Source organism: Pecten maximus, chromosome 13, assembly GCF_902652985.1.
Source record: "Pecten maximus chromosome 13, xPecMax1.1, whole genome shotgun sequence".
Classification (NCBI taxonomy): Eukaryota; Metazoa; Mollusca; class Bivalvia; order Pectinida; family Pectinidae; genus Pecten; species Pecten maximus.
The window spans coordinates 13,060,484-13,083,534 of NC_047027.1; the positions used below are offsets into that span (position 1 = coordinate 13,060,484).

The 23,051-nt window shown below is 33.7% G+C and overlaps 1 protein-coding gene across 2 annotated transcripts; it reads left to right on the forward strand.

Annotated features, from left to right (window-relative positions):
- The first annotated feature begins 344 nt into the window (after window positions 1-344).
- Window positions 345-23,051, forward strand: LOC117341021. Of its 2 annotated transcripts, XM_033902828.1 has the most exons (8): window positions 345-510; window positions 11,799-11,882; window positions 12,153-12,251; window positions 12,577-12,848; window positions 16,938-17,018; window positions 18,900-19,022; window positions 20,524-20,645; window positions 21,382-23,051. In XM_033902828.1, exons 3-8 carry the CDS (start codon window positions 12,200-12,202, stop codon window positions 22,199-22,201), a joined length of 1,470 nt encoding a protein of 489 aa, XP_033758719.1. In that variant the 5' UTR covers window positions 345-510; window positions 11,799-11,882; window positions 12,153-12,199; the 3' UTR covers window positions 22,202-23,051. The 2 variants fall into 2 exon arrangements, with proteins under 2 accessions (XP_033758719.1, XP_033758718.1); XM_033902827.1 differs by lacking the exon at window positions 11,799-11,882.

The window sequence follows — 23,051 nt, forward strand, 5'->3', positions numbered from 1 at the left end:
CATCATAACGAGTACCACATGCGGTGACTGGTGACACAATAACGAGTACCACAAGTGGTGATGACAGATTTATCGACAGATACCACACGTGCTGTTTAGAGAACTGACGTGCACCAGTGTGGAAACGGAAAGTCTGCCTCTGATTTACTTTTAAAATCTAAATGATCAGCCAATAAACCAGCCAAGTCCAAGCCTATAACCGCGATACGTCACGTGTTTTTGTATACGTAACTATACACAATACTGTTAGGTACACACAATGTGTATAGATTGGACCGATCGGATATTGAAGTAAATATAACACCAGGTATATACCCGGTATAGCTGTAGTAATTGCTTTATCTCACTGACTAGTCGACCGTGACTCCGCGCCATATTGTCAAGCCTGGTTGTCAATAGACAGTCCAATCTGTGGATCTGTTCACACAGGGTACGTGTAGGTAATACTATATGGTCACCAATATATCTACAGATATCAGTTTGGATTAGCCAACACGGGAGCCTGTCACGGTAAGTGTTATGTCGATATCAATATTCCTCTCGGTCGTTAAATTATATATAAAATACAATGTAAAGTTTACTAACCAATGTATATCATACACTTAGTATTTAATGTATGTATCCGCCTTTTAATAATTTTATCTGGTTTTAAAATAAAAATATCCTGTGTCTATATTTACCTGGTGGCTATAACTACCATATGTCTGTAACTTCCCTGTATTGTACCTAATGTCTATCGCCTATACCGGGTGTTTATAACTACCGCTGGTCTGTAGCTACAGATTTTTGGTAATTACCCTTGCTACATAACTTCCTCTCGTCTATAACTACCTCTCGTCTATAACTACCTCTCGTCTATAACTTCCTCTCGTCTATAACTACCTCTCGTCTATAACTTCCTCTCGTCTATAACTACCTCTCGTCTATAACCACCTCGTATATAACCACCTCTCGTATATAACCACCTCTCGTCTATAACTACCTCTCGTCTATAACTACCTCTCGTCTATAACTACCTCTCGTATATACATAATGTAACCACCTCTCGTCTATAACAACCTCTCGTATATAACCACCACTCGTCTATAACTACCTATTAACTACATTTAACTACCGTGTTTAGCACGTGGCTCGTTAATTCTCCCTGTCTGTAACTTCTACTTAACTATAAAACTACGTCACCTTGACTATCTACATGTAATTATAGTGTATAACTATCACAAGTCTATAATTATCCCCTGTCTATAACCATCACATGACTATAATTAGCCACTGTCTATAACCATCACAAGTCTATAATTAGACCAATGTATCTATTAATAGCCACAATTATCCTCTGTCTATAACTATTATCAATATGTAAGTATAATATATCTATAAATAGTATCTATCTATAACTATCATTTATCTATAACTATCTCCTTCCTATAACTATCACTTGTCTAGCATTCTAACCTGTCTATAACTATCCGATATTTTGTAAACTTTATTCTTCCATATGTTAAAAATGAGAGTGCCAAATGTCATATATGGCTTTTGTTAATGATTATGATTATATACTTTTACCGTTGACATTCGTTTGATATTGAGATTTTATATGACCATACTTCATACCAATAAAATGATAATCGTACCTACAATCCCATGGGGTATCCTAAAGAATAACCGATTCGATGACGACTTATTTTTGCGATATATTTGGGTGCAAAACCAACGGCCTATTTAACATACAACTAACGACCTAATTATGAAACAAAAGATAACCAAAAACAAAACGAAAAAATCAAATCGACAAACGAAAATATGAAACAAAAATAGAGATTTGCAGGGAAACTCTTCAAGATTCCAACCCGAAGACCAGGTGTTCCGGTAGAGTTAGGGTCTTTTGCTTCATCAACGACACCTGTCATACGAATCTAGGTCAAATCTGGATAACGACACATTCCTAAAATAAGAACCAGTATGGTGATAAAGAAACTGCTAGCCATATAAGCTGTCCTCTGACATGTTTGACTCATGTCACATGAAAAATATGAAATATTTCATAATGAACATGATGTCGAACATAAAATTTCAAAGGTTGTCCTATATTTGAAACGGACTTATTTGTATGATTTTAGGGGATCCTGATCAATTTGAGAAACAGCTAAATATAATATAATATCTGAGGGAGATTAGGGAGCTAAAGAAATTATTCCACAGTTGTGAAGGAGTATATGTTTACACTGTCAGTGTGGCAGATATTAGCGCGAAGTGTTATTCTTTTAGCAGGGATAGTTTCATGTAAACTATATTAATGTGTATGCACACACCATGTGACATTAAACATGATTAATGTTTGTCCTAAATGTAGTCCGCCATTTAATTTAAAAGTCCTTATCGCTCACGTAAAATCGCCACGCTCATTGATATGTTGATCAGATAAACTTGCCACTGAGAATGAGAATCATGAAACATATTCCTGAGACACAAAGTTAATAAAATAAAAATAGAACAATAGAAAGATAAATAAATAACAATAATTAAAATCAATACCGTATATAAAAACAATCGTGATAATGTAATTTACTTTATTTAGATCCATAATTTGTTTGAAAAAAGTGATATTACAAAAGAATGGCTGATATTCTAACACATACACTAAACGCGCTATAACTACATATTAGAGTGTTTATAATTACAAACAAACCCTCTAGTCCCCATTTGATGCATATTACCTCCTGGTCGAGTGCATGTATTGCTAAAATGTTTATCGAGATAGGAAAGCTCCGAGACGTATAGATATTGCAGCCAGTTCAATATTATACACATTATACACATTATACATTATACACATTATACACATTTTCTTTGATATTTAAGGTGAAATAACATAATTAAAATTCCACCGCAGTCTCTTCCTTGCTAGACAACAGTAATGTGGGTCGATAAACATGCTGGCTACTCTCAATGACATAACGCCGTAGATAGGTAAAATATACACACACCCTCTCAAGGTTATTGAAGTATTGGTTTTTAATACACCTCTGCGCCAGGTAAACTAAATTCAAATGCCGCTTTACGCGTACTAAGAGTTTAAAATCACATACTTCCTCCCATATCAGCATGTACACGGTACCCATGAATTATTTATATTTTGTTAGCTATGCATTTTGAGTGTGGAATACTCATATATATATCATTTAGCAATAGTTGGTTAAATTTGATCATCTTTACTACATCACTACTATCCTGTTTAAATATGGATAACTAGATGGTAGTTTATAACATTATTTGACAGTTTTTACTTTTATCACACAAACGTATATTAAGGCCAAGGTATTTAGCAGTGAAACTTAAAATGTAAAGTGATGATATAACGAGGGTCGAAGGTCATGTCAATCGAACATCTTGCGTACTTAGTGGCTAAAGTCTTGCTAAAGCAGTGAAAGCGAGTCGTGGTTCTACATGTTATACAAGACTGAATTGAAGATGAATTTAATCTACATATCATACTAGACTGAATTCATTGACATTACGTAGTGTATAACAATAAATAGAGATGTAGAGATATGCATTGACATTACTGTACATTAATCTATAGAGGTGAGTTTTGTTATACCGGCCTCATTAAATCCTGGTCATAAATGGAGTTCTTTTAACAGTTATATAAGATACAATCTCGATCCCCCCCCCCCCCCCCCCCCCCCCCCCAACTTCCAGGTCAATATTTACCTGCATATCATGATTACAGGGGTGTGGAGAAAAGACAGACTTACACTGACCCCAATAATGACCCCTTCCTCCAAGTTTACCTTATAAGGTGTGAAGATCTGGACAGGTGTACATGGTCATATAACTAGATAAAGACCCCCTTAATTGTTAGATGGAAACTGGACTCAGGCTGACCTATACCAAGGTCATATAGAATATAGGTACAGACTTGTGACTGTCGATATCTGACACTTTTGAAATGATGTGATGGTCCATTCCTATTACAGTATTATCAAAACAGTTATAAGTCATTATAAAAAAAATATTTGAAAAATAAAAATTCAAACTGGTACTATTACTTTATGTCTTTGATATTATAATGGAAGTATGTATAGAGTATTAGAAGTCAATATGTAAATCAACATAGATTAATATAATTTTCATGTTTGAGTTAAGTAAATACTTATCAAACATTCCATACACCAACTGCAGCTGACCTTATGTCATTTTTTTTTAAAGTTTGAACATTTAAATTTATGATTTAATAATTGGCTTGAACAACCATTGAACATTCATGACCTGTATCTGTTACATAAAATGTATGAGTGACACATATCATGATAGATATCGACTGAATGGGAATAGAAAACGATGTAGTTCCAACAGGTCAGTTTTACAGGTAAATGGTACGTAGGTTGCCGTGTCCAACTGCCCCGAGGCAAATTGTACCTCAGGCTCTATAATCTTATTTCCTGGACGAGAACAATGTGTACTAATTCCGGGTATAAGGCTATAGGTTGGTTTTGGGAAATGGTGAATTTACATTCATTATACCATTTGGAATTACACTGAATTTATTTTTTTTTTTTTACTTTAATCTCTTTCTTTACAATTAATTTTTCAAAGCAATGTCTTTATATTTTTGAATATAACAACTGCATCATTTCTTAATTTGATTTGCATTAATTTTTTCTGAACTTATATCATTCAACATTGTACCTCTACATACCGGACACCTGCATAAACCGGCCAATACGTTTGGTCTCAATGACTTACGGTTTAGACAGGTTACAATGTAATAAGAAACAGCTTATTTTTACTTTCTAATTTCAGTATAGAATGACTTCATTTCAATAGAGTTGGTCTTCTTAAACCTGTTAACCAATTTGTTAATGGTTTTACAGCTTATCGTTACATTTCTACCTTAATTACACTGGTATTTCATTTATACATGTAATTTTGGTCTGATTAAGGCCTCTCAGATGGAGAGCTACAATCCTTTCCTTCAAGTCAGGAGATAATCTTACTGTTCTGTTAATTGGCCTGAGGTTATAACACACCCTGCTTTGCAAAACTTCATCATTTGAAGCCATGGCTAACAGTGAAAAAATTGACATAGGTATTTTAGAACAATAGACAGAGACATCAAAGGAAGGGTAATTATAGTCTGTTTCATACATGTTCTGTATTTACCTGAGATATTTTACCTGTATTTTACCTGTAGAAATCACTTGACAACTAAAGAAAACCAAGACACTAGCATATAAATTTCAACATCTTATTTAAATAGAATTGTGAAATTTATAGTATAGTATTAATCACATTGATATATAAGTTATTAGAGCATTAGAATTCTGCAAGTTAATATATCTTTATATCTTATTTTGAAAACAACACTATGAGAATCTTAATAATATATTGAGCACTTGAAATGTACATGTACATATATGCTAATACATTTTGGAATATCACTATTATAATCTTAGAATGTTACATGTTTTTATACTATAACATATTTTGATAGGAATAACACTATTAGAAACATACTGTAACGTTACAGGACGGACAAAATTAAAATCAACAAATAGACACAGAAACTGTAACGGGCATGTAAATATACATGTACGCAGTTGGAACAAATTAACAAATACATTTTCACAGTGTAATAAAATACATTAAGATATAGATGCAAAACACATTGTACCAATGGCAATAGTACTTGCTGAGAGGCGACGTGCATGAAAATCGCATATTGTTGACAGCGTCTTTGATACATACACGATAAAGCAATGTCCATATGTTACATCACTACACACATTTTACTTAAATGGAGTTCGGAGGCTGCATCGGCGTAAGATATGATATCAATAGTTTGGTTATCCAGTCTCTGTTTAAGAACAAGGCGAGTGTCGATGTTTCTGTACCTTCAGCGCGACGTTGAATTCTAGTTATCTCATTAGTAGCCTGTATGTCCTTTAATGTCCGTATAATTGTGAAGATGTTGGGATGTACATGCATGGTGTATGATCTTTTTGAATTTCCTGTGCCAGGCTTCTAAGTGGTTGGTCGTCCTTGGTCGTTGTCGTAGTGGTTTCAAACGGTTCCGTCTCCCTCTATCCTTTTGTGCTCGGAACCTTACGTCTTTTCATTGGTGTAGTGGTACAAGTGGCAATACAGCTGCGGGGCAAACCAGTCTCCTAGTGTCGTCGTTGTATTGGGTGAAATGGAAAAGCATCCCTTGATGTTGGTCCACGGGAAGATGGTGAGGAGTGCAAACTGGTGATAATTTTGAAGTTTATATAGATACATACATGTAGCTCCGGTATTCATCTTCAAGTGTTATGCCATCCCGTAGCCAGGGCTACATCACAGCTCACCGTTTTAACTGATCTCGATCAGTAAAATGAGCGATTTTTACTTATCAACATCATCATCTTCAGTCTTTGTGATATCAGAGAAGTGTTCAAATGAGAAAAGAGAGCCGTTTGAGTATAACTTGTAATTAAGAACAAAGCAAAGTATTTGATTTACGTTTTGGTTTGATGAAATTGATAATTAAAGAATTATTAATGAATATTTTACAATATTAATTTCAATGAATTATTAATTTATATTTTATGCATGTGAACCCAGGACAGTACCTGTAGCTGGCTCCTAAAACTCACCTGGCACAGGTCTCAGGTGTGTCAGACCAAAGTTAGTCATGCATGACCAATAATAATAGCAATTAAACAGATACTGTCATTCATTATGGGTAGTCCAGAACTACATACTTGTGTTTACATTATGTAAGAACATTAATTTAACCAGGTAATGCTCATAAATATGTACAGTTGTAAATGTATATTTTTCTAATGATATATAAACTAAAATGATTATGTTTATTTTATAATTACTTGCCTGAACTGAGTACATATATGTAGAGAATGTCTTATTAAAAAAAACACATAATTCATTAAATACTGTAAACTTTAAATATTTTGAATAATCAATAACATAATATAGACACATTATCTAAACTTCCTTTAAAGTCATGATATATGTACAGTAATAAATATTCTAATTAAAATAATTTTCAATTCCTTAACAGAATGAAATACAATTCACTTACATCTTAATAAAATATGAAATAATCAGCAATTAACTTTCATAGAAACCTGATTATAGCATAAACTGTATAACTGTCTTTTATAGATCTTAATGAATATAGATTTACATGTAGGCATTATTACCATGTATTAACAATAAAATAAATATTCCGAGTAGACTAAACAAATGTTAATAGTAATATTAAGAGAACAAAAGTAATTTGTAAAAATCTATTTATTTATATCGGAGTCCACTTGGAGTGCACTCCAAGTTTACCTGGAGTCCAAACGGAGTGCACTCCAAGTCCAAATGGAGTGCACTCGGAGTGCACTTGGGTGTAACCTTTAGTCTACACTCAACTGTATATGGAGGGTGGTAATACCATAAAGTATGTAAAATTTGGAATGTAAATCATGGTATCACCTTAATGTATTATACACCGAAAACAAATAGAACGTAAAAAATCACAAACACAATCTGTATTAATGACACATAATCTCTGACCGATCAGAAAATATCTGTGAATAAAACAGCTTATCTACGAACCGACACAACCCCTTACTGTTTAACTAAAACCCTGATCCTATCAATTCTCGGACAGTATAATCCAGTGTTTATATCGCTCTAATTTTAACAGATGGTAACAATTAGCCGTGGTGGCAGACTATTATTATGTCCCCAGAACTAAGTTTCGAGTATTATTGTTTTGCTCCATTTCATCTTCTCTTCCGTCTGCGAAGTTTCCGATGTGCTTCACGAATACCATAGAGTATCATCATCGTGAGTGTGACGGTATGACTGGCGGTGCGCAAGAGTAGTTTTCGTGTTCCGATCGGTCATCCAAGGTCTCCAATATCGGCTACTTTGTTTACGACTGCGGGGGTTGTTTGGGGGGACATATGTGTTAACGGTGCCCATGGAAATTGTTACTTGTTTCAACGGAATTAATTCATACGGATTAAGGGTGGCATTTATTTATTTATCCAATTGATTGCTCTGTTTCCTTCCCATTCGAGATGAACGTATGCGATACTAATAGTAGATGAAACACGATAAATATCACGGTTGATTACGTACATTGTCTCCAATGGTAATTGTTAAAAAATGATTAATTAATCGTACAATTCATACTCTAAAATACTATTCCTTGACTCAGTTTTGTAAAACCTTTGAAATTAAGTATCAGACTTTATGGAAATAAAATTGACATTATGGGTAATTTGCATCTCCTAATCCAGATGTTTGCATTCCTTTTTACCTATGCTGGTGGCCTTCTTAGATCACTTTTAATATGTTTAGTTTAACAATATTTATTCAAATTATATACACACACATTTATATACATGATATGTATCCTGTGACAACATATCTTAACATAATCAATAATGTCTTGATTATGTCTCTTAGGTCTGCATCCTGTGATAATATATCTTAATATAATAAAACTGTCTTAATTATATGTCTTATGTCTCTATCATGTGATAATATATCTTAACATAATAAATACTGTCTTAAGTTTATGTATTAGGGTTGTATCATGTGATAATATATCTTAACATAATAAATATTGTCTTAAGTATATGTATACATGGTATGTATCCTGTGACAATATATCTTAACATAATAAATACTGTCTTAAGTTTATGTATTAGGGTTGTATCATGTGATAATATATCTTAATATAACAAAACTGTCTTAATTATATGTCTTAGGTCTCTATCATGTGATAATATATCTTAACATAATAAATACTGTCTTAAGTTTATATATAGGGTTGTATCATGTGATAATATATCTTAACATAATAAATACTGTCTTAAGTATATGTATACATGGTATGTATCCTGTCATAATATATCTTAACATAATAAATACTGTCTTAAGTATATGTATACATGGTATGTATCCTGTGACAATATATCTTAACATAATAAATACTGTCTTAAGTTTATGTATTAGGGTTGTATCATGTGATAATATATCTTAACATAATAAATACTGTCTTAAATATATGTATACATTGTACGTATCCTGTGACAATATATCTTAACATAATAGATACTGTCTTAATCATATGAACACAACACAAATTGTCTACATTATTTGTCTGTATTTTCTCTCTGTATGCCGATTTTATCCATAGGTATTTGTTATTGGCATGTTAACAGAAATGTATCTGTGACGTATAACACTGATATAAACAGCATTATAAAAAATATATAGATTAATTTTGTATGACACGCGCATTTTCATTGGCTGAAATAATTTTGTTATACCTCCATAACAAAATTTTTGACGTTGCGAAATGTAACGTCATTTTTGATTGGCTGATGACGTTGCGTAATAATTTATCACAGAAAAGAGTTCGCCAAAGAAAGTGAAATATCTTGGTGTGTATAAGACGAAATTAAATTATAAGAATTAACATTAATTATTTTTTCTGTTATACAGTCATAACATAAAAAAAACTGGAGTGTACTCTCTTCATAAACCGCTTCGCGGTTTATTTAGAGTACTTTCCAGTTTTTTCTGTTATGACTGTATAACAGAAAAAATAATTGATGTTAATCCTTTAATATTAAAACCAGGTGGTATATATTTATATGTTATATGTGGACGAAACAGGATACAATCCCGTACTAACAGTCCAGCTGATTATATAGTGTCCACAAAATCATATAGTACATCTTAGTTAAATATTGATGACCACTTATTATAGAAGTACTAATCACACACTGGTATTTTAACTGTGTCATTGATACTACAGAGATACTAATTACTATAAATCAATACATGGATACCTCTGTAATTACACAGTAGAAAGTCAACACAACAAACGCAACAAGTGTACCATTTTGTCTTTGTAGTGACGGGGCCGTGTATATTGATACAATAGATGTAAAACAGTAGGAAAAAACCTGTATCAGACATTGATGTCAAATTCAATGTCTGTATTGAATGTGGGCCGGACGGCCCCATACGTACATATTATAAACAACACAATACATAGTATTGGTTTAGAACAGCAATACAAATACAACCTGGAGTCCTGGTTAAAGATACAGATCGGATTTTATTGGCTTCGAAAATAAATTTGACCAAACGACTTTACTCTTTGATACTGTTTACACTTAATAACCGTATTAATTTGAACATTGAATGTTTTTGCCAACATTATTTCCTAATGATGTGACTTCTTAAATTGTTGTACATATTACATATTAGTATAAAGTTGTATTAATCTTCTACCTCAGTCGTTGATTTAAAAATTAAACAATATCTCACATTTCGATCAATATTTGGTCAGTTTGATCTCTAACGAATGCGCAAGCATACGCAGTTTTGATAAACAACTTCTGTATTTCAAATGTATATACTTGGTTAAATAAAATTGAGTGGAAAAATTGTCCACAATATGTTTATATAAAAAAAACATTTCCATGACCCTTCTAATAATTCTCTCAAAATCTGTTGGGTTTGATCAAACAGTCTTTGCCGAATACATGATAAAATAGCTCTAGAGTTGTTTGGTGATTGGCCGGGCCAGAACTCATAGAAACCTAAAGAACATACTAATTTTCCATTTGTTTATCAACCTCGAGCTTTACAGCTCATCAGTACATATAGCAATTGATAGGGATATAGTTAGCATTTAAATACGGGAACGTAAGTCAAAATATTGGTAAGTATAGTTATCGAATTATGAAATTATTCAAACGTAGGATAAAATGCAAAAAGCTATAAATAAAACGAAAGAGGTAGAATTAGGTCCCTAAACGTGTTAGACACAACGCTTAACGTAGCACTACACACATAGAATCTATAGTGACACACACAGAGTATCAAATTGCGATATTATTTGACAATGGATATTGGCGTGACGTTCAATAATCTTCTGATGGTCAAAATCCCTTTTAGATTCTTGCTTGGGGTACTCATGTTGTGTTTAAGACATAGTCGTTGATAAATCAATTCACGACATATTTGATTTACGATAGAGGTGGGAAATATTTAAATATATAATTAAAAGAAAACAGACATGTTCTGTCTGTTATTATCTTGTAGCGATTTATTGTTAGCTTTTCTTGTACTTCGAACTTTTATCTTTAGTTTTAAATTCAGAACTTTGTCGTAAATACACTTACACATGCCGGTTTAAAAATCACCTCCAATGGACACACCATGCTGTTTCATAGCAAAATTAAAAAAAAATAATGACGAAACTATTTCTTAAGATAATTTAAATCAAAATATTAAGCTGACAGGCTACTGTCGGACACAGAGAACCAGTGCCAGATCGTTTACACCCGAGATAAGCCCGAGTGCTTGACCAACTGTTCAACACAAGGATTGGGTATCGGATTTCTATAATATTAGACAAGCGGTAGGTCTATATATGTAATAGGTTAACACATAGGGATTTACTACAGATTGTGGATTGTGTATCTTGATATATATATATCACTATACTCATTAATAGCCAAATTGACAACTTCGTAAGAATAGTTCATAAGTTTATGACGATTGTATTGCACTATGACTAAAGACATTGACGTCATTTATAAAGATAGGACTACCCGAACAGAATGACGTCAAAATGATACAATAAACATTAGAAATTATTGTAATTCATACGCCTTTTACTAGTTTTATTAAGATATTCTCAAATGGAAAATTTGAATAAATGAGATGTGACAAAGAAATGAATAATAACAAAAGGAAAAAATCTATTACAGAATAGAATGCATTTCCCTGAATACTACAGAATCAAGGACCGCGGTGGCCGAGTGGTTAAGGTGTCCCGACACTGTATCGACCAGGTACTGACCGCAGGCCGGTGGGTTTTCTCCGGGTACTCCGGCTTTCCTCCACCTCCAAAACCTGGCACGTCCTTAAATGACCCTGGCTGTCAAACAAAAACAAACCAAAAAACCTCAGAATCATGCACGAAAAAATCCCTGGATACATTACAGTACAGTAAACACGACCCTGTACGAATCATATACAGTAATTCCACCCTGTATATCGACCAGTGATTATTGGAACAGTACTCTGATATTTGTAATGTGATAAATTATTGTACTTTACAGCACCTACCGAACCCAAACTGATGTCTGTGTAACAGAAACTTCACACTATGGCGGAGACGACTTTCGCGGGCCTGCCTGTGTTCCCTGCGGCCAGAATTGGTAGGTTAAAATTGCATATAATATAGCTATAATGTTTATCGTAATCATAATGTCTATTATTTAGATTTTCGAGTTTCAGTAACAGGCTGTAACTTCGTGTTCATAACGTTTGAAATATTTAATGGAACATCTACCTCCAAAATTCAAGGGTTCCGGATGCAGTTTCATTTATTCTTCAACACAATTTGAATACACTAACGATTTATATCTAGGAATAAGCACTTTTCTAAAGCGATTAAGATTAATCAGCACATGCTTATTTTGTCTTATCCTTAAATATATTTCATATCATTTTATATAGTATATGCTTATTTTTATCTATCAGATCAATTCCGAGCTATGGAACCGGCGATATTCCACGAGAAGGAGCTTGTGCTGGACACCGCTAGGTGTCGACAGCTTGTCCATCAACTCAAGCGTGAACTCATGTTAGGGATTTCCGGCGAAGGAATACATATGGGTGGAGATGGACCCCTGACCTTATTCCAAATCGGAACCTTTCACGGAAAAGTCTATATCTTTGATACGCTTGTAAATCTGGAGTTATTCGATAAAGGAGGTTTACGTTTCCTTCTGGAGTCTGAAGATATATTGAAGGTAATATAAAAATGACATTGATTCTGCTAATATATATACTGCGAAAGTTGGCAATATTTGCAAGGGATTTAGCTATATTCATGCTCATAAAATGTAGCGGTAAAAAAATAACCAGCGAATATTTATACAAACAATTAAGTATAAATGTTTATTGTGGAGTGTAGACAAAGCGATGTTGCGCCAAGTGAATACCCGCGAACTCGGACCGACAGGGATAAACGCGAAATATTAGCCCAATTCAAGAACTATAAAAGGTCATTATATCAATATTAACCTTGATATGGATATTAAGTACCTGATTTTAAGAACAGAGCATCACCTTATCAGTTATTCCTTTGGTATATCTTGCCAATATCTTTGAAATGGTTGTTTGATTATATCGGCGTTAATTGAAACTCGCCTATAGACAAGAAAACGATAAAAATACATTTAGTTACAAAATATAGATCACTGATTTGTTTTTTCATTGAATTTGTTATATTCGAAATAGTGCAACGAATCAGTTGACGCAAATAAAGTGCCACTTACTTATTTTTTTTTTTAATTTTAAAGTGCTGTTTGTAGTACATACATGTATATGCATAGGTAGGTGTTATGTATTTCGGGACATCACACACAGCGAACAACATGGCGGTCTCAACATGTGCTTTTATTACCCATCATGCAATTACATATTACATCCGTCACATTAATATCTGACTAAGTGATGGACATTCTAGGAACATCAAATAGCGACAAGATCTACATTAACTGATCTAAACCAATACATTACAGTAGGTGTCTGCATTCGGTTAGTATCTATATAAGAAAAAACTTATCCCTACTAAATTAACCCGTTGGTAGAGTAGGAGTAGGGGCTAATAGTTACGTTTATATATACTTACTAAATGCAGACGTACAATTTTATGTATGTGGTATATGTATTCGCGGGGGATATAATTTCGCAGTAGTCTCTGTCATTGAATATAGCACAAAAAAGAATTCCTAGCGAGTATTTAAATATATACATTTTGTATACGTATACAACTGCTTATTGTGATAACACTATATCATTAAGTGGTCCCATCGTTTAAGTACAGTGTATATGGACATTGCTGTTGTGAATCGAAAATTTCCGCAAAAATTAATTTGTATTTAAAATACAGATCCAGCAGAGATTATTACAATAATAGTTCATACATTCATGCTTTCTAAATTAGAAACAGCAACCGAATACCCAGGTTTGATATTTCAATGTCTCTCTGTAGGAGAAGACATTGTGGATAAGGCTATAAGCTGTAGACAGTATTTAGTAGGAATCAGACTGTTACTAAGACAGGCTTGGTCGTCCAATCGTTAGTAATTAGACTGGCAAATGATTTATATTTCAGGCTTATTAAATCTGTATTAATTAACGTACGATGTCTAAGGCATATCTTTGCTTTTGTTATACATTGAAAGGAGAATCTTTAACAACTATTGGAATTCTAAGACAATCTTTACTAATCTAGTTCTTAAAAAAAACTATTCTAGACATGCTCTTCATTGTAGGAATACATTCCGCCTAGCTATGATAATAGCGTCATTTATATCTTTTAATTTGATGTAAGGAGTCTACTGTAAGAAAAGGTCAAATAAGGTGAAACTGTCCTAATGAAAGTCTTTGTTGGAGATTAGAGTGGCCCTAATATAAGGCCAGAATATGCGTTATATCCGCTCTTTAACATTGTAATCGCAATACAACCTGAGCTAGGCCAGACAAAGGGTATTTGGTTCTACAACAATGTCTCTGAACTTTGAATAGAATGCGAAGTCATGTTCACAATATAATGATGAAATGTACCACGGTAAAATATCACGCTATTCATACAGACCAAATAAAAACTGTCAATATTGTTAATTTGCTGATAAAAACCGACGATGTTTCTAGGTAAACATACGTCGAAGGTATTCTAATTCCAAAGTCAACTCAGGTAGAGTTGTTACAGAATTACTTGTTAGAGCGAATTTTAGATTTGCTAAATTGCAGTGTATTCATTAATAACGACTTCATTCTTGAGATTGTCTGTCATTTCCTCACAAGAGTAACATATTTTAATTAGATTCTCCTGTGTAGAAACACTTTTTATATGTAACAGTAACTATCATCGCCGTTTTCCGTCGTGTTTATTTTACAATAACAGCCATCATCGTTGTCCGCCAACCTTATTTTACAATAACTGCCATCGTCGTTGTCCGCCATGTTTATTTTACAATTACTGCCTTCGTCGTTGTCCGCAATGCTTATTCTACAGTAACTTCCATCGTCGTTGTTCGTCATGGTTAGTTTTACTATGTTAACGACTCCTTGATTCATATGAGGGCGAATTTGTCTGTAACAGAAGAGAACAAAACAGATAGACCAGTCAATAAGCTATTGTTTTACATCATAATTTGCTGCGACATATTTTTGTTTAGATTCCGACGTAGACTGAGGAATAGTGTTAGGTATGACACAGCTAAGTAACAGAGAATCCCATTGTATGGTTTTGTATTGTCTTGTGGTTTGTTTTATCAAAACAATCCTAGTGAAGGGAAATGAGAGTATGACATGTATATTATATATATTGTATTTATTTACAAGCGCGCATCAATAAACACATGTGCTGACAATGTCTCTTACGTCATGCAATGAAGGAACGACGAATTGTATGTTTACAATGCCTATAAACCTGGGTCGTGATCATATTGTGAGCTCTAGTCCAATTACTTGTTCAAGTGGTCAAGAACCTTGTACAATTTGATAAAGTAGTAGGCACTGAACTTGTATCTCAGAACCATTTCAAGTTCTTTGTCAAAACCGAAAAAATCCCTGCTGATCCCTGACACAAGCGTATGGCCTATTTATAAGATATGCTAGTGAATAGTAAACCTTCCAAGATTCTTAGCTCATGTACTCTATTTATATTAGAACTTAATCTGTACATTAAAATTGTTCGGTGGTATGTTTAAAAGCTTAAAGGGTACTTACGTTTGTTTTCCTTATGACGATATATAAGATCATTTCAAGGAGAGGTAAACCATTTAAAGCCTTACAACTGTACTCCGAGCTCGCCTGGTATTTCGTGACAATATTGTAGGGTTTTGTACCTGTAAATTGGTGTCAGTGGATGTTGATATCATTGTTTCGCTAGGTAGTACCATTCTCTAATCTAGGTATCATTCCTAATGTACCCTACTTTTTCATTGTACATAGCCTTCTCTGCGCTGTGTCACTATATAAAACTGTCTTCCCCCCTTCTCTGAATGTATCCGTTTGTCTATATCCCTTTCTCTGAATATATCCACTTGTCTATCTATCTCTCTCCTTCTGTCGATCTTTCTCTCCCTCCTGTCTATCTATATCTATCCCATTCCCTGAATGTATCCGTTTGTCTATATATAACTTTCCTTCTGTCTATCCATCCCTTTCTCTGAATGTATCCGTTTGTCTATATATCTCTCTCCGTCTGTCTATCTATATCTTTCTCTGAATGTATCTGTTTGTATATATATAACTTTCCTCCTGTCTATCTATCCCTTTCTCTGAATGTATCCGTTGTATATATATAACTTTCCTCCTGTCTATCTATCCCTTTCTCTGAATGTATCCGTTGTATATATATAACTTTCCTCCTGTCTATCCCTTTCTCTGAATGTATCCGTTTGTTTATATCTCTTTCATTCTGTCTGTCTATCTACATGTATCTCTATTTTCTGAATGTATCCGTTTGTCTATCTATTCATCTGTCCCCTTCTGTCTGTCTGCTTGTCTGTCTATCTATCGATCCCTTTCTATGAATATATATCTGTGTCACTTTCTCTGAATGTCTCCGTTTGTCTTTATGTCTGTCTATGTCTCCCTTTCTCTTACTGCCTCCGTTTGTCTCTCTTGTCAGTCGGCCTATCTGTCTACTAAGATCAAACATTTTTACATATACCAGTCTAAACTAAATCCTTCCTGGACATTCATTATTAAACATATATCGTTACGTTATTGGTATCACAGACATTAACACATACAGGCTACCAAACGATTTTTTTATTATACATATAAACAAAACATGCCATTATGTTAATTTTAATCGACAGGTAACGCACTCCTCATGCCACCTAAGCGCTGCCCTGTTCTACCAGTTCGCCGTCAGACTGAGGAATGTGTTTGATACACAGGTGAGTATCGTCCTCCATTGTTTATATTGATATTGTGTGAAAGAGTGTATAAATGTCCAATAGTAAGTTATACGGATTTATAAAGAGTGTATGAATGTCCAATAACAATTATTCGGATTTATAAAAAGTGTATATATATCCAATAGTAAGTTATACGGATTTATTAAGAGTGTATGAATGTTCAAAAACAATTATTCGGATTTATAAAGAGTATATAAATGTCCAATAGTAAGTTATACGAAATTATAAGGAGTGAACACATGTCTAATAATAAGTTATGAGGATTTATAAAGAGTGTTAAATGTCCAACAGTAAGTTATACGGATTTATAGGGAGTGTACACAATTTCAATAGTAAGTTATGTTGATTTATTTAGAGTGTATACATGTCCAACAGTAAGTTATTCAGCTTTATAAAGATTGTATTAATGTCCAATAGTAAGTTATACGGATTTATAAAGAGTGTATAAATGTCCAATAGTACACTGTAGGTTATTCGGATTTATAAAGAGTGTTAAATGTCCAATATAAGTTATACTGATATATAAAGATTGTATACATGTCCAATAGTACACTGTACGTTATTCGGATTTATAAAGAGTGTATGAATGTCCAATAACAATTATTCGGATATATAAAGAGTGTATGAATGTCCAATAACAATTATTCGGATTTATTAAGAGTGTATAAATGACCAATAACAATTATTCGGATTTATAAAGAGTGTATAAATGACCAATAACAATTATTCGGATTTATAAAGAGTGTATACATGTCCAATAGTAAGTAATACGGATTTATAAAGAGTGTATGAATGTCCAATAGTAAGTTATACGGATTTATAAAGATTATATACATGTCCAATAGTATGTTATGCGGATTTATAAAGAGTGTATATATGTCCAATAGTAAGTTATGTTGATTTATAAAGAATGTTAACATGCCCAATAGTAAGTTATACGAATTTTGTTGTCATTAGACTTGTAAAATATTCATATTGTAATCGTAGTGTTTTGATAAGGTCGCATTGATCAAAATGAAAAGGCTATGGTAGCTTTATGATAAAATAGCTATTCTGATTTTAAATTTTCAATAAATTCAAGCAAAAATTGTATATTTGTAAATATTTGATTATATCTTACCGCAATATCAAAACAGTAAATATGTTCATTAAAATAAATCCAATACACTAATTCATAAATAACACAATAACTTTCAAAATCAGAATTAGTTTTCGGATATGTAATGCAAGATAATGGTCGTTGTGTGACAGATGGGGAAGTAATTCATGACCTATTTCAGAAAACATTCTTTCAACAAGCTTTATCCAGGTTTTATTGAGAATCCCCGACACTTTTAGCCCATCTGAATTGTGAAAAACGTTTTGTTTCAACGTGTATATCGCAAGTCCCATAGTTCAGTACACAAAATATCTATACACTACTCTTATTGTTACAAACATGTTAACTTTTCCGAGTTTCTTAATATCTGAACATCTAACAGGATATCGTTAATTAAGATGAATTAGTCCGCAAACAGTTGGTGGTATCCTTAATCCTAGCTCACTTTCACATTTGCTGAAAACCATGAGAAAGTTATAGGATCGACATCGTGATATTATTTAGGAATTATATTTCCTTTGTGATTGATGCCTGTTGATACTCCTAGTTGTTATCACCAGCAGTTTTAAGAGAGTGACCCGGATTTGACCTATATCTGCGTGACGGGGATCATTGGTGAATCAGAAAACTCTTTTCCGTCCCTTTCCCAATGGTCTCCATGCAAATCTTTATCTTATTCGTATTTTCCCTCGTTTATTGATTTAGAAATAGAACTACTGTTCTGTTTTGATGTGTTCTCTACTGTTTTTGTACCGTCACAGATAGGACACCTGCTGATACAGGAAGACAACGGACGTCGTCTACCCAACAGGATGAATCTATCCGAAGTGTGTCAGTCTTACTCCGAGAGCGCACACCCGTACGACTGGCGAGCTGATGTGAAGGTAACTGTAAATTGATTCGTTGAACGAGGAATTGTACATTTCAGTTCAACCAATCACAATTGATGTAACAGTGGTGAAACTACAATGAATAATTATTTGCTATACTGACCTTTCCAGACAACATGAAAGAAAGTTGTTTGAGCAGCTGTAACGTAAGTGAATCAACGTAATACAAGTCTTTCAATTGTCCCAAATAAGTCTATTCGCTTGTTATTGTTTTACTAATGTACTATCAATACGTCGCAATCACCTTACTGCTGTAAGGTGATTCATTACTTCAATCATTTGTTTTTTTTTCTCTTTACATTTTCCAAATTTAACGGTGTCACAGAATACCGCGCACTTATTTGAAAAGTAACGCATATTTTACCGGATAGGACTTATCTTTAATATATATAGAACACACTAACTCGATCTTATATGAATCATTACCACTGACCAGCTGATAGGTGGTCATCATTAATACTGTAAACATATAGGCACTTGAATCTGGTCATTAACACCAGAGCTAAAATTATCCTCGATATGTGCTTTATACAGAAAGGTATTCAGCTTCCGTATTTTGTAATAACATTTATCACTTAAACATTCTCAACTGACCTTAAGGTAACATCCCAAACATAATTAAGCCACATGTGTTTTACTCCGTATATTTTTTGATTTTCCAAATTTAACGGTGTCACAGAATACCGCGCACTTATTTGAAAAGTAACGCATATTTTACCGGATAGGACTTATCTTTAATATATATAGAACACACTAACTCGATCTTATATGAATCATTACCACTGACCAGCTGATAGGTGGTCATCATTAATACTGTAAACATATAGGCACTTGAATCTGGTCATTAACACCAGAGCTAAAATTATCCTCGATATGTGCTTTATACAGAAAGGTATTCAGCTTCCGTATTTTGTAGTAACATTTATCACTTAAACATTCTCAACTGACCTTAAGGTAACATCCCAAACATAATTAAGCCACATGTGTTTTACTCCGTATATTTTTTGAAGCAGAGATCGTCTCTTCTATGAGACGGAATTGCTTTTGTTTTCAAAAAAGTTTTTGTGCGGAGCTGTCTGATTGGCTCGGTAAAATAGGTAAGCCAATCAGATAGCTCCTTGCAAAAACGGATTTGATTTCAAAGACACTTCCGTCTAACAGAACAAACGATCCCTGTTTCAGAAATATATGGAGATAAATTTATGTCAGTAAAACACGTGGCTTATGTTTGGGACGTTACCAAAAGGTTAGTTGAGATTGTTTAAGTGTTTTATGTAACTGCAAATACGATAATATGTGAAAAATGTCGAGTTTTCTAAAAAAAAAAAAACGAGGGTGTTCGAACGATTTTTCGATGATCTCGAACGGAAGCTGAATACCTTTCTGTATACAGCGCATATCAAGGATAATTTTAACTCTGTTGTTAATGACCAGAAACAAGTGCCTATGTTATATCATAGTTAAATAATCCTTCGAACTTATCTGTGGATTACAGGAAATGTGGATGTCGCGTATTGGTGACTACTGGTCACAGCGCCCCCTCACGGACGAAATGGTAGAATATGCAGCAGGGGACGTAATGGCAATCATACCGGACGTCTTTAGAAACCAGATGGAGTAAGTTACAGTAATTTGTTTTAGCATGAAGTCACTTTCACACGAACTATACATTCATCAACACGGACATTTACTCGCAAAAGACAATACATACAAAAATTTAAGAAACTGATTATTAAATCGAAAAGAACAATTATATATCAATTGCAAGGATATCACTTTAAGCCATTCCATCCGCTATTTTCCGAATCTTGTTTTAAGCCAGCATCATTGCCAAGGCAAATGTACTCAATATATGAATCACGAAAAATGCTGAAAATCCAAAACGTGAATAAATATATAGATAAAATAAATAAATAAATAAATAATACTTTTGCATATTGTGCCAGAAGTTTACTTACGAAGATATCTTTTGCATATTCTCTATTTATTTGAGGGACATCAAAGTTTTTCCACCAACTTATTTCTTATTTTAAACACATGACATAACTCCGATTTGACCTAGATTTGCATGGTAGATGGGGTCCATAAAACAAAAGACACGTCCACATCAGGAACACACTGTCTTACTCTCCTTTTGATTTTGGTTACAATGGTTTGATGCAAATCTAGATTTTTTTTGACATTTTTGTCCTTGTTTTATTCGTTTAACGAAGATTGATCATATGTATTATTTCATCACTATAACGAACATTGATTAATCTCCGGTTTATACCTTGAATGGAATAGCTGTTATAGGAATGTACATTCATGTTTGGCGTTTCGCACTAAATATTACTTTGTACTTCTCTCGCAGATATATTGAAAACAGAAACTTGATGAAAAAGTTCAAGCTGCTCGTTGAGGAAGAGATCCTTAGCGAAATCAACCAAGTCGTAAAACAGCTCCGCGGAGAGAGAATCGAGAAACAGACGCGCCAGGTCCTCAAAGAGGTCACCGAGAAATACGAGGAGGATTGCGATATCTTCAAGAACTGCACAGAGGATGAGTTTCATGCATTGATGCTCATCCCATACAGCGACGCGGAGTCCGTTTCGTCCAAAATAGTCAAATTCAAGACACGGTTAGTCGAAAAGGAGTTGGAAGAGATTCAGAATGATTTACGACTCAAACAAGATTTGATACGCTCTAGACCTCTTTTGGATTTGGACCTGCAAGCGTACGAGGTCCATCCTGATGCAGAAATACGTGTTAAGGCCAAAGACATTCGGAAGGCCTTGCACGAATCAATTCTATCTACGATAGGAAGGCGGTACTCCGGATTGGCGTCCCCACAAATCATGTCGGAAACAGAACGGCAAGCTCTACGTTCGCTCTATCCGAAATCAGAATTTGATACCTCGATAGACGGTATCGTACTTGCCCTGCACTGGCTCATTATTGACTTCGATATTGAGCAGGCATTGTTTAATATCAAGTATGGGCCCCCCGAATACAGGATAACGGAGGAATTCGTTTTCAGAGTCGAAGGATACGTGTTAATAGACTCTAAAGTATCAGATGGACTCAAGCAGAAGGCTAAAATGTTACTTAAAGTGTTGGAGAAAAATAGTGAGAAAGTAGCCAGGGATATACCCGACAGGAAAGTTACGTTTAATGAGGATACTGGGTTTTAATTTAGTGATTTATCAAATCATACCTGTTATCAAAATGTTATCGGTTATTGACAATGACGATTATTCCGTTTTTAGTGTTATTATACAATTATCTATTGATCAAATCTCAAATAACATACGAAAACTGAAAGAAAAAATCGACAAAATCCGCGAAGGAAATGTTGTCAAGAAGGACTTTTATTCTGACATATTTACGCAAACAATTGTTAACTTTTGACTCCAGTTGGAAGAATTAATTGCCTTATGGTGTTAAAGTACCAGTCTAGTCGTTTTTCAAATAAAACGTATCATGATTACTGTTTAATCTTGTACAGAACAGCTCCCAGGAAACTTCTGATATTTCTAAAAGGCTAACAAATATTATATCACGATTATCTACCTTCACCATCGAGAAGATTGTTTTGACTTGCATGTTGCTGTCACTGAAAAAAGGGTGATTTTCAGAAATATCTAGGGAATCGTGGAGGTTTCGGGATACTTTGATGTGTGAATGAATGAGTACAATTTGCTTTACTTCAGATTTGTTTCTTTTGATTCATTCTTATTTAATTATATGTTTTACTTTTAAATATTGTGATAAACACTTTTAATTATTGATTATATAATGGTCAAGCGATGCCGTCCAGTTGCACATAAACAGATCTTTTCTGGAAAGCATAAGTTTAAGTGCTTGTCAGAAAACCCCCAAAAGATTACCAATTATATATTGTTTAGTAAATGTGACAGAACTGTTTTAGTATTGTCTTTTTTTTTAATTGCCCTGCTCAGTATATCATCATGTTTCTTTTATATATTAGCCACATTCTCATAATTATACAGAAATGGTGCATATTAAAATCTTGTTAAATTA